The following is an 11235-nucleotide window of genomic DNA, read 5'->3' on the forward strand; positions in this document are numbered from 1 at the left end:
AACGAAGTGGTAGGCGCGAGTTACTACGATTTTGCGGAAGGAGTAGCCAGAGAAGGGTTCCTTTTGCTAAGCTCGCTGTCTACAAGGTATGCGACGCGCAGTGCGATGGGATGGACATTTTGTCTGCATTCGCCCCTGACGATGGAGTAGATATTATATCTATATCAATAGGTTTCCCAGTATCGGTTGAGCTTACTCACGAACCAATTGCAATGGGGTCGTTTCACGCATTAGAGAAAGGAGTTCTCATGGTGAATTCGGCAGGGAATGAAGGTCCATCTTTATATTCACTTATCAATTCTGCTCTGTGGGTCCTAACTGTGGGAGCGAGTGACACCAACCGAAGTATTGTTGGCAGACTGCTTTTGGGGACGGGTGAAGTTCTTGTGATGAGTATTATGTTACCTCCTATCTATTAGCTTAATTGGCTCTTATTTAACTTTATTAACTGCAGGGTCATGCTATTAATCCTTTCCCTTCAAGTGACACACCAGTGCGACTTATTTATGGGAAAGAGAGGACACGCAACTGCTCTGAATCTGAGGCGAGGTAATATTTCTTAGAAGTAACATATCTATATCTATACTATATAATAAATAAAAGTTTCTTCATGCGACATGGCTTTCCCTTATGTATTTCTTACTATTTTTTCTCGCTTCTCTCTCCTATTAGTTGTACATTTTTAAAAGTTTTTTTTATATATTTTTTGTTTAATGATTTCTCTAATTGCTTTTACAAAACATATTTTATTTCTTAAAAACGTTAGGTTTGCTCATAAAACATTTTTATAAACTGAATATTTTCATTATTTAATTCGTCTTATATAAATTATATCATTTTTATATGTAAGAAAACATTTACATGTATATGAAAGATCTTAGCTCCTGAAACTTACTTAGCGGATTCATTGTAGAAAATACGTGGATCTTTACCTGAACCTAGCCCGCATTCTTTTCCCCTATAACCGTAATCTCTTTCTTTCTATCAATATATTGTCAATCAAAACCTTATTGATTCTCTTTTACTGCACATTTCGACTGACTGAAAGCTTTCTTCTATTGATGACTGGTTCGTATTGTTCCGATTGTACTGTTTATGCTCTCATAATTCTATTTTACTTTAGTTGTTACCATATTTTTAGTGTATCGTCTACTGTTGTATCGAAAGAAGTATTTAGATATTTATGATTTATTTTTAAGATTGTGAATAGTAGTTGTAATTTTACTTCATATTTATTGATGTATTACTCAACTTTATTTATCAAAAATTATCACTTATAGAATTTAAGTTGTCAAGCCCATGTATGACATGGGTATTTAACCTAGTATAAGAATCAAACAAATGTATCTAGTATAATTCCACTCATAGCTTTACAACTTAAAATATATATGAATAAACTGCAAGGCATATAAATGACTAATCTTGCTTTTGTTTATAGGAATTGTCTTTCACAATGCTTAGAGAGTAGCCTGGTCAAGAATAAAGTAATTCTTTGTGATTCAAATAATGATTTAGAGGCAATTAAAGCATCTGGAGCCCTTGGTTGTGTTGAGCAAAGTTCTATCAAATATAATTACTCCGCGATCATGCCATTTACTGTTATAGCCCTAAGCACAGATTCTCTCAAGTTGCTCAAATCTTACATAAACCGGGATATGTAATGACGTCTTTCTATCAAACTTCTTAGCTCAGAAATATAAACACTTATTTTAATTTGACACCTAATTGCTATTTTTGGATAGAGAACCTAAAGTGAAGATCTTAAGAAGTGAGACTATTAAGAACCAAGGTGCTCCTTTTGATGCTTCGTTTTCATCCAGAGGACCTATCATATCTGACTGACTGATATAATAAAGGTGCTCTTTTAGAAAAAAACAATTGTCTTAATAGATACTTTAAATATCAATATTCCAATCATATATATATATATATTAATATTATGTGATTAATAAAATACGATATGTTATTATATATAGGCAGATGTAGTCGCTCCCTGTGTGGAACTACTAGCTGCCTTTTCACAAAAAGGCTCGCCATCTGACCTTGCATGGGACAAGAACTCTGCCAATTTTAGTATCATGTTCGGGACATCCATGGCTTGCCCTCATGTTGCGGTTGCCGCAGCATATGTAAAGTCTTTTCACCATGATTGGTCTCCTTCTGCCATCACATCTGCCTTAATGACCACTGGTAACTTATCTTTTGAATCTTTTTAGTTTTTGGATGTTAATTTCAAAGATCTTAAACCATGGTAACTAATATTTAAAACATTTTCAAACGTAACTATTACTAATGATAAGCAACTTGTATAGTGAGAAGGAACTTGAACTCTGTGTTTTATATCTGAGTGTCCAAATATTATCATCATTAAGCTGTGTATAAAACTAATCTCAACATCATCCACTTGAACATAAATAATCTATCTTGAGAAAATGCAGTCAAGCACAAACACTTAATGGTTAAATTAAATCGAACCTTATTTTCATAAACTTGTTCACTCCTTCTGGCTAAATAAATAACATTTGAATTGTCATCTAATTCGTTCTTGCTTTACTGTGTCACAGCGTGGGAAGTCAGTGCTTCGTTTTATCCTGAAGGAGAGTTCGCATATGGATCCAAACACATTGCTCCTTTACATGTCACAAGACCAGGTCTTGTGTACGAAGCTTCAGCTGACGATTATCTTAGAGTTTGGTGCAACACACTCAGACCTTAGGACGTGCTATCCAGACAGATACAAGTTGCCTAATGGCGTTGATGCCTAAAGATATCAATTATCCATCTATGGCGGTTTAGCTATACAATAAAAATGGATTTGGTGTATCTTTTTCTATGACTGTCACGAATGTGGGCCACGCCAACTCAACGTATGCTTCATATATTGAAGGAGACCGCTCAAGCTTGGATATCAGGGTGGAGCCTACCACTTTGCATTTCAAGGCATTGAAACAGAAGAAGTTCGTGGTAATTGTTAGCGGAAAAGGAATGAGGCCATAAGTATGAAGCATGCGCCATTGTTGCAGACAGACGGACTTCACATAGTGCGAATCCAATTGTCGTTCACACAATGACAACATCCGATGGAACAATGTAACGCCCGTTAATTTCGGTTCAATAAATCAAGGCTTGTAAAGTATTTATAATTCTCGGGATTTATCCGACGTGTCTCGGAAGCCTTTACGTCATCTCGGTACGTTAAACCATTTAACTTTTCTTCCATAATGCCTTATACTTCAATTTGGAGGGACTTGGATGTAACTTTTGTTTTTATATTATAAAACAAAACAAACCCTAACCCTAACTCCTACCAGCTGCGATCGGCTGAAGAACAGCCCCCCCTGGCGATTTTCTTCTGTGCAGCCGTGTTTCAACCGTAAAAACTTCAATTCAAGGTCGGTTTTATGATTCCCCATGTCTTTTACCCCTTAATTGATCATATTAACGCGCTTATTGGTCGTTAAGATTGAGTTTTTATGATAACAGTTTGCTGACATATTCGTATACGTTTATTGTAGGGTCTGTAACGCGATGTTAATCCATTGTTTTTGATCGATTCTTCTTTCCATGATGTTCTACTTTGAGTCTAGTTTCCAGAAAGGTATAATACGTAATTTTTGGACGAGATTTGAATGGTTTTTATGAATTTATAAAATCGAGTGTCAAAGCTGATGCGGGATGACGGATTCTAGTCTGTCTTCCCGACGTCATAACCTTTTTTCGACAGGTTCAAATTGGTTGGTTCCACTTCTGGAAGTTATTATTTTGAGTTAGGAACCAAACCCAATTGGAATCGTTTAATTTGGTTCGGTAATGAATTTTATAAAAATAAAACCATTTTGTTGCGCACTGAAATAGCTGCACATACCTTGCTGTGTTGGAGGAATTTTTATAATTTTTGTGTCCAATAGAAAAATATAATAAAAATATTTTTATAAACCTAAGACATTTATTAAAGTCTGGTAAAAATTTAATAATTTATTTCAAAGGTTATCCTAGGTACATCTTCGCATGCTAAAATCTACACATTTTACTCGTTATTAATCGATAAGTTCGTTTTAGGCTTAACCGGTAGATTTGGTTAGTTGAAAGTTTTAGGGACGGAGGTAAAGTAATTGGGTATGGGTTGGGCCTTGGGCCAAGTGTTGGGCCTTTGGCCAAGTGTTGGGCCTTGGGCCAAAGTGTTGGGCTTGAACGGCCCATTAGGCAAGAGTGTTCTTATGGTCTAGTTTAGTAACGTGTTGTGTATAATTTACAGGCCCTTGCTTGTGATTGTGCACTTACGGATTTCCTAGCTCGTTGCAGATGTTCGATTGATTTCAGGTGAGTTCATGGTGCCCCCTTTTAACTCTTTTTAAATTTTGGGCTAGCATGCACACCTAAATGTTTTCTTACTTGATGAAATGTTTTAAACGATTTTATATAGGCTTGCTAGTATATGGTAGGCCTTGGGATGTTATATATATATATATACACACACACACATTATTGCTTGGCCTATATTTGGCGATGTTGTAGTCGTTTCGACTACTGATGTTGCATATGCCTACTTTGTGTTTTCATGCGTTGATGTTACGTGTTTGGGTTGTACGTTTGCTCGACCCTGATGTTATTACTTGGATGATATATATATAGGTATATAATTATAAGGATGTTTATATATATATATATATATATATATATATATATATATATAAGGATGATTACTTATTGTTGATGATGGCCTAACTGTTTTATTCCTTTTATTTTAAAACTCTTGGGATGACTATATGATTATTATTATTATTGATGTTATTTATTAAAACTTGAACTCACTGAGCTCAAGTTGACTTTGTATGCATGTTTGTGTGAGATTCAGGTTAGGAGGAGGATGCCTTATCGCTTGGACGTGCACGAAGCTACTTGGACGGTGAAGGGCATACGTGGATGGCAGATTTTGTTATTGAACATTTTATTTTAAAAAGTTTTATAAAATATAATTAAATTGGTTTTGGGCAATATTCCCGGGATTTTGGAAACTTATTTTATTATTTATGTTTTCCGCTGAATTATACTCTGAATTGGTTATTTTAATGAAATGAATCATTTTTAAGTTTAAATATTTTTACAAGTGTTTTGAATGATTACCAACTGTGGAGTTTCTGAGGTTCGGAGCCTTACAAGCAAAGAAAATTAAATCCATCAAGATTCTACACTATTTATGCAATCCTTATGATAAGGGGTATTGTGTATTAATAATAGAACCGATGTGTATTTGATATATATTAGGATTATAATTGTATTTATATTAGACAATTATTCTTGTATAATTATCTTAAAATATGAGAAATTCTTGTAATTATTATCTATATAAGAAGATGAATGGAATGAGAAACAATTAAGCTGGCGTGTTGTGTCGGGACAACTGACAAAACTCAAGCGTTGAAACACGGGTGTTGGTAAAACTTAGGGGTGAGGTTTTGAACCGCTAGAACCGGGGAACCGGAACCGAACCGCTAGATCCGAACCGTATTATTGTATTTCGGGTCCTGTTCCGGTTCTTAAATTTGGCTGAAAACGGTTCCCGGTTTGATTCCGGTTAAAACCGACGGTTCCAGTTATAGAACCGCTAGAACCGTGTTAGGTTTAAACTTTGAAGATTATATTTAAATTCTTATTTATTTAGTAGGCTTTCATACTTCTATGTACGAGCGACCATCCACGTTCTCACTTTCCCGGTTACATTAAATCCCTTACAATATTATAAACAATAATCATCTTCCACGGCCCTAAATCTGTTTTAAAAAATAATTGTTTTTTGAAATATTTTGAGTTATTCTAATCTATTTTCAATCCTCTTCATTAAAATATAATATGTTGATATGATAATGTTTTTTTTATGGGTTGTCATTTGTTTCTTTCACCTTCTAATATTTCATATTTAGAATTTTAATTAAAAACCAGTTATGGCAAGAACCGTTTAACTCGGTTCCGAACCGAACCGGAATCGTTAAAATACGGTTCGGTTCCGGTTCTTATATCTAGCATTTAACGGTTCCGTTCGGTTCGGTTCTCGCGGGAACCGTTGCACAGCCCTAGTAAAACTCGAGCGTTACGACGATGTGTCGACGCGAATTCGTTCAATATCGGCTGCGTTTATTAGAGTATAGACATTGTTGGTAAAGTTTTGAGCGTTAAAGCCCAAAAAATTAATTCGTCAAATTAACATATAAAATGATTTACATATAAAAAAACAAAATATTTAAAATGATGATTATTTGGTCAGCAAACCCAGGCGGTGTAAAATATAAGTGTTGTAAGTCTCGGGCATTGTGGCAGTAATTCAATACGAATTCGATCGGTTTTGATTACGCTCATTACGAAAATGGAGCTAAAAGCTGAAAGAAAAAAATTATATATAAATATGAAGGTGGACCAATGGCTAATTTTGGGGGGGGGGGGTCGGGCGATAAACTTGCGCGTTGGTAAAACCCGAGCATCGTCAGTCACAGGCGTTGAGGCAGCGAGTCTACTCGAATTTACTCGGTTTCCTCGTCAGCTTTGTTATGGTACTGAAACTAAAACAAAAAAAATTAACATTTAATCAGTTTCCCTTACATTCGTTATGATAACCGACCTAAACAAAACAAAACAAAAAACAAAGTCACCGACTAATGTGGTCCTAACTTATATATAGTAGTAAAGTAATTGTGGGGAGAGTTTTCAACCATATACTCTACTCATCTAGTATTTTAGTAGTTGTAAGTTCGTGATAAATCTGTTTTTAAATTATAACATATGCTGACAGTGTCATATTAAATTATAATATGTTGGTACGTAAATATATAATTACGTTAAGGTAATTGAAGTATTTGCATGGGTCTGCTTTAAACGTGGTTGTGGGTGGGATGGGCTCAAACAAAAAAGTTAAAAGTTAAAAACAAATTTATTTCAATGACAGCGGAGTAGAGGCGCCTGATGTAACGAAGCAACCTGTCTTTGGGAGCTTGAGCAGGCCAAGAGTTTGAGAATTGATGTGGACAATGTGGATGAGGATTCTCGTTATGTTTCAACGGTCTTTTCTGATGACGTTTCTGTCCAAGAATCATTATTAAAAAGGGGATCTGTAAAGTTGTGTAACGACCATCGCAATGTCGAGAAGCTCGTTGAGGTATATTTTTCATTGGATTGATATCAATTGCAAAAAAAAAATAAGTTCTTTATGTTTTGAAAATTTGTTATTGTTTTTATATTAGTTTGAAAGACTTGCTCTGAATGAGAATTTGGAGCAGTGGGAAAGTTGGAATTGAAAGGACAAGGATGTGAAGATGAGGTCACATGTTTAGTCACCTTTTTAGTTCTTCGTTCTTTTAGGGTATGTTTAGTGGTGAGGACAAACGTTACGTGACGCCACTCAGTAAAGAGGGGAATTTTTTGTTTTAGAGGTATAGTGATGTGAATTTATGTATATATGTATGTATATGCTACATACAAAAGAATTAAAATAATATTATTTTAAAATAGGGCAAACTTGGGCTCATGCTTGATCTTAAATGAGTTGGCTCGAGCTCGACTCATTTAAAGCTTGAGCATTGAGCCAAGCTCGTTAATTTTTTTATTTTTTAATTTAATTATTTATTTATTTTACATATATTGATATATAAACAATAAAAATATAATTTTTAACATTAATTTAATAATATGTTTTATTATATTCTTTTTAGGCAAATTGAAAATAAATAATCTTAACTTTTGTGCATTGGCCGATAATAATCCCAACTTTAAAAATCACTACCTGTGGTCCCAACTTTCAACTATGTTTGTCTCAATAGTCCTCCGTTTTGAGATAAGTTTTACATCGGTTGAATCGTATCGTTTTTCCGATTAAAAGCCCTAAAAACGGTTTGAAATTTGGGAAAAAAACATAACGGTATTAAGTGTTTTTTAACAGACGACCATTGAGACAAAAATAATTGAAAGTTGGGGCCACTGGTAGTGATTTTTAAAGTTGAAATTATCACCGGCCAATACACAAAAGTTTGAGATTATTTATTTTCAATTTGACTTCTTTTTATAATAATGTTTAAAATTCAAGTGGCATAATATGTTTATTATTTTTATTTTTTCTTATTTTGTTATGCTATTGTTATTATTATGTATTAAAATCTAAGGTTTAAGCCAATGAGCTGGTGGTGGAGTGATAATGGAGAGACTTGATGTTCCATCTAACCTAGTTTCGATTCCTGCCCCTAGCACCAGGTGATGGTAGGAGACTGTTGGTGGCGTTCACTAGATGGATCCTTGAACTGAACGTGTTTTATCTCATCGTACGGCCGTGCCTTCAAGCAGTGTTTACAGGCGTTGGCTTTGGGTGAGGGTTTTCCCCAGATCGAAAGTCGAGTGTATTCAGATGTGGTAAATTTAGTTGGTAGCCCATTTAGAGAATTCATTAGCCGTTTGAAAAAAATATCCAAGGTTTATTATAGACGAGCCAACGAACTGAGCCAGCTTGTTTAGATTCAAGCATTTTTCAAAAAAAATGCTTCGGTCATTATCATTTAACACACATATGAGCTATTGAGCTTCATTGTAAATCACACATACTTTTACAAAGCCTCATAATGCCCTAGAGATGTTGTAGGGTCTTATCCACCCACATAATACACCTAACATATCCCATTACCTGTGGCCTTAAGGCCGGTTTAAAAAACTTATATCAATATCAAAAGCTTCTTATTTCAACAAGAAAAAGAAAATTAAACTTACCAAATATAAAATTAATTTTTAAATTATATTTACCGTACATAGCTTATCAATGTAATTCAAGCATTGCAGACTCGACGTTAAGGCTGTCATTTTTACTTGAAACTCAACTCAAGAAAATTCATACAGTCATACCCGACCCATACTAACCCAATCTGACAAACCCGAACCAAAGTAATTCGGGTTGGTTCTTGGGTTGAAATTATGGGTTTCGGGTCAACCCAAATAAACTTTTAGTTTTAAAACCAAATAATAATAGGCCTATATTGAATGTGTCATTCCACCTACTATGGATATATTGTTTATTGTTTATTAATGTTTTCAATTTATGACTACAACCAACCATAATCAAACACCCTACTCATGACATATTGAAGATGGTTATATTTTTATTGATTATTATGGCTAGACTTTGTAAAATTCCACTCTTTTTAAGATTGTTTTGCATTGTTATTTTTGTTTTGTTATTGGTTATTTACGTATGAGAGAAATAGAATATGTTAGGTTTTGTTTTAGTGTTATAGTTTTTTTAATCTTTGTTTGTTTTTAAGGATACTTGAAACCCGACTAACCCAACCCAAAAAAACCCGAGCCAGAAAAAAATCATGAGAGATTTGGGTTGGGTTTCGGGTCTATAATTTGAATTTTGAAACCCGAATAACCCGACCCGCAAAACCCAAAACCTGAAAAACTAATCCGAAGAATACCCCTACCCGACATTCGTGAATACCTATTTAGAGATTTTCAGTGGAGAATAAGCTCGGATTTTTAGTTTAAGGTTTTCTGTTGAATTAAAAGGTTTAATCCAAACACCTTAGTATTGATTGGTTTCACTTATTGTGTTTTTGTTCAATGTAACTATCTTATGCAAGGTGTCTTTGTTTACTGTAATTATGTTATTGTGTTTTTATTCATTGTAATTGTATGTTATTCACGATATTTATGCTTATTATAATTATGTTATTCAAAGTGTTTTGTACAATAATTATGTTATTCATTGTAATTCTGTTATTCATAGTATCTTGTTCTTTGTAATTATGGTTAACGAATTATAGTGTTTTTGTTTATGGTAATTATATTATGTGTTTTGCTTCATTAACATATCATAATTGCCTATTTACCAACACATGTGTTATAATGTTTTTGTTCATCAACATAATAAAAAACTATAAACAAGTAAAATACAACACGAGACAATCACCAACTTCTTTAATTAATGCTAATATGGAGCCTTAAAATCCAGAATTAACTTATTTAAGTTGAAAATATTTCTTAATTTCTGTATGCTTTTTTTAATAGCTATATATTTCCATTATGTCTCAAATAATACTATAACCCATAATCTTTTGGTTGTCGATCATACACCTTTAACACTAAACCAAGCTTGTGGTTGTAATTTTTGCATGTTTAATATAACACGGTAGAAAATATTGTCCTTCAAAACTCACAAAATTCTAATAAAAAAGAACTCACTTATCTTCATTTAATGACAAAGATTATTTCCAACCATTTTTAAACACATCGTTTTTTTTAGTATAACCCCACATTTCTATAAATATTTTAAATAAACATGGTTTAATGTTGTATAAATATAATATTATATTGATTTTCCGGAACTCCTACAAGCCCGGCAGGATATAACATATTATCATAGATTGAATAAAGTATATAAAAAATAAATTAACCTAAAAAAATATCTTCCAAGTTGTAAATAAAAAAACAGTACAATTATTAATTCATATATTTAGATACATAAGTATATAAATGCTATCAAAATAATCAAGTGGTTCTATGGTGTAGTGGTTAGCACTCTGGACTTTGAATCCAGCGACCTGGGTTCGACTCCCGGTAGGACCTTGTATTTTTTATTTTTTTTCATGTTTCTTTTTTATATTTTATATACTTGTAATTAATCAAGTTGCCATTTTGTAAAGATTATAACAAGTTAAATCACCGTATTTACTGCAATACTGGATGATGATATATCATATTTCTTATCCCTATTTGCTTACTCCGCCTGATTGCATCCGGTGGCGTTCCTTCAATATGTTTGCCCGCCTCAACTGAGATAATTCGACTTTGATCGCTCACAACAACCCATGTTGGCTTATGTATGTTGAGCTAAATATTGATCTTAGGTATTAGACCTTAAGAGTGCACAAAATACCCGGTTTCGAGCCTGGCCCGGAACCAGTTTCTACTCGTACCCGACCCGTGGGTACGACCTGGTATTAGATTTCTCCCCGGAACCGGAAATACCCAGTCAAAACCTGACCTGACCCCACCCGAAAACTGAAAAAAACCCGTTCAATACCCGACTATACCCAGAACCGGTTCCAACCCGACCCAGTTGCGGTTCTTGAAAATACCCGGTGTACCCGACCCAGAACTAGTATCTACCCGTACTCGACCCGCAGGTACGTATTAGATTTCTCCCCGGAATCACCCCGGTCAAATCCCGACCCGACCCTACCCGAAACCCAAAAAACACCAGGA

General features: G+C 34.2%; 1 protein-coding gene and 1 non-coding gene across 2 annotated transcripts; both read left to right on the forward strand.

The window, feature by feature from the left end:
* Positions 1–110: 110 nt before the first annotated feature.
* LOC143619163 (subtilisin-like protease SBT4.3) lies at positions 111–7286 on the forward strand. Its single transcript, XM_077091166.1, has 8 exons — positions 111–386; positions 455–549; positions 1439–1517; positions 1977–2190; positions 2565–2689; positions 2797–2964; positions 6992–7147; positions 7233–7286. Exons 1-8 carry the CDS (start codon positions 111–113, stop codon positions 7284–7286), a joined length of 1167 nt encoding a protein of 388 aa, XP_076947281.1.
* A 3238-nt stretch (positions 7287–10524) lies between these two features.
* On the forward strand, positions 10525–10596 carry TRNAQ-UUG (transfer RNA glutamine (anticodon UUG)). Its single transcript has one exon. It is a non-coding gene; the product is annotated as a tRNA-Gln (tRNA).
* The last annotated feature ends 639 nt before the right edge of the window (positions 10597–11235 follow it).

Source organism: Bidens hawaiensis, unplaced genomic scaffold (genome assembly GCF_021521415.1).
Source record: "Bidens hawaiensis isolate Kalapana, Puna unplaced genomic scaffold, B.hawaiensis_p1.1 tig00002414_1, whole genome shotgun sequence".
In the NCBI taxonomy this organism is placed as follows: domain Eukaryota; kingdom Viridiplantae; phylum Streptophyta; class Magnoliopsida; order Asterales; family Asteraceae; genus Bidens; species Bidens hawaiensis.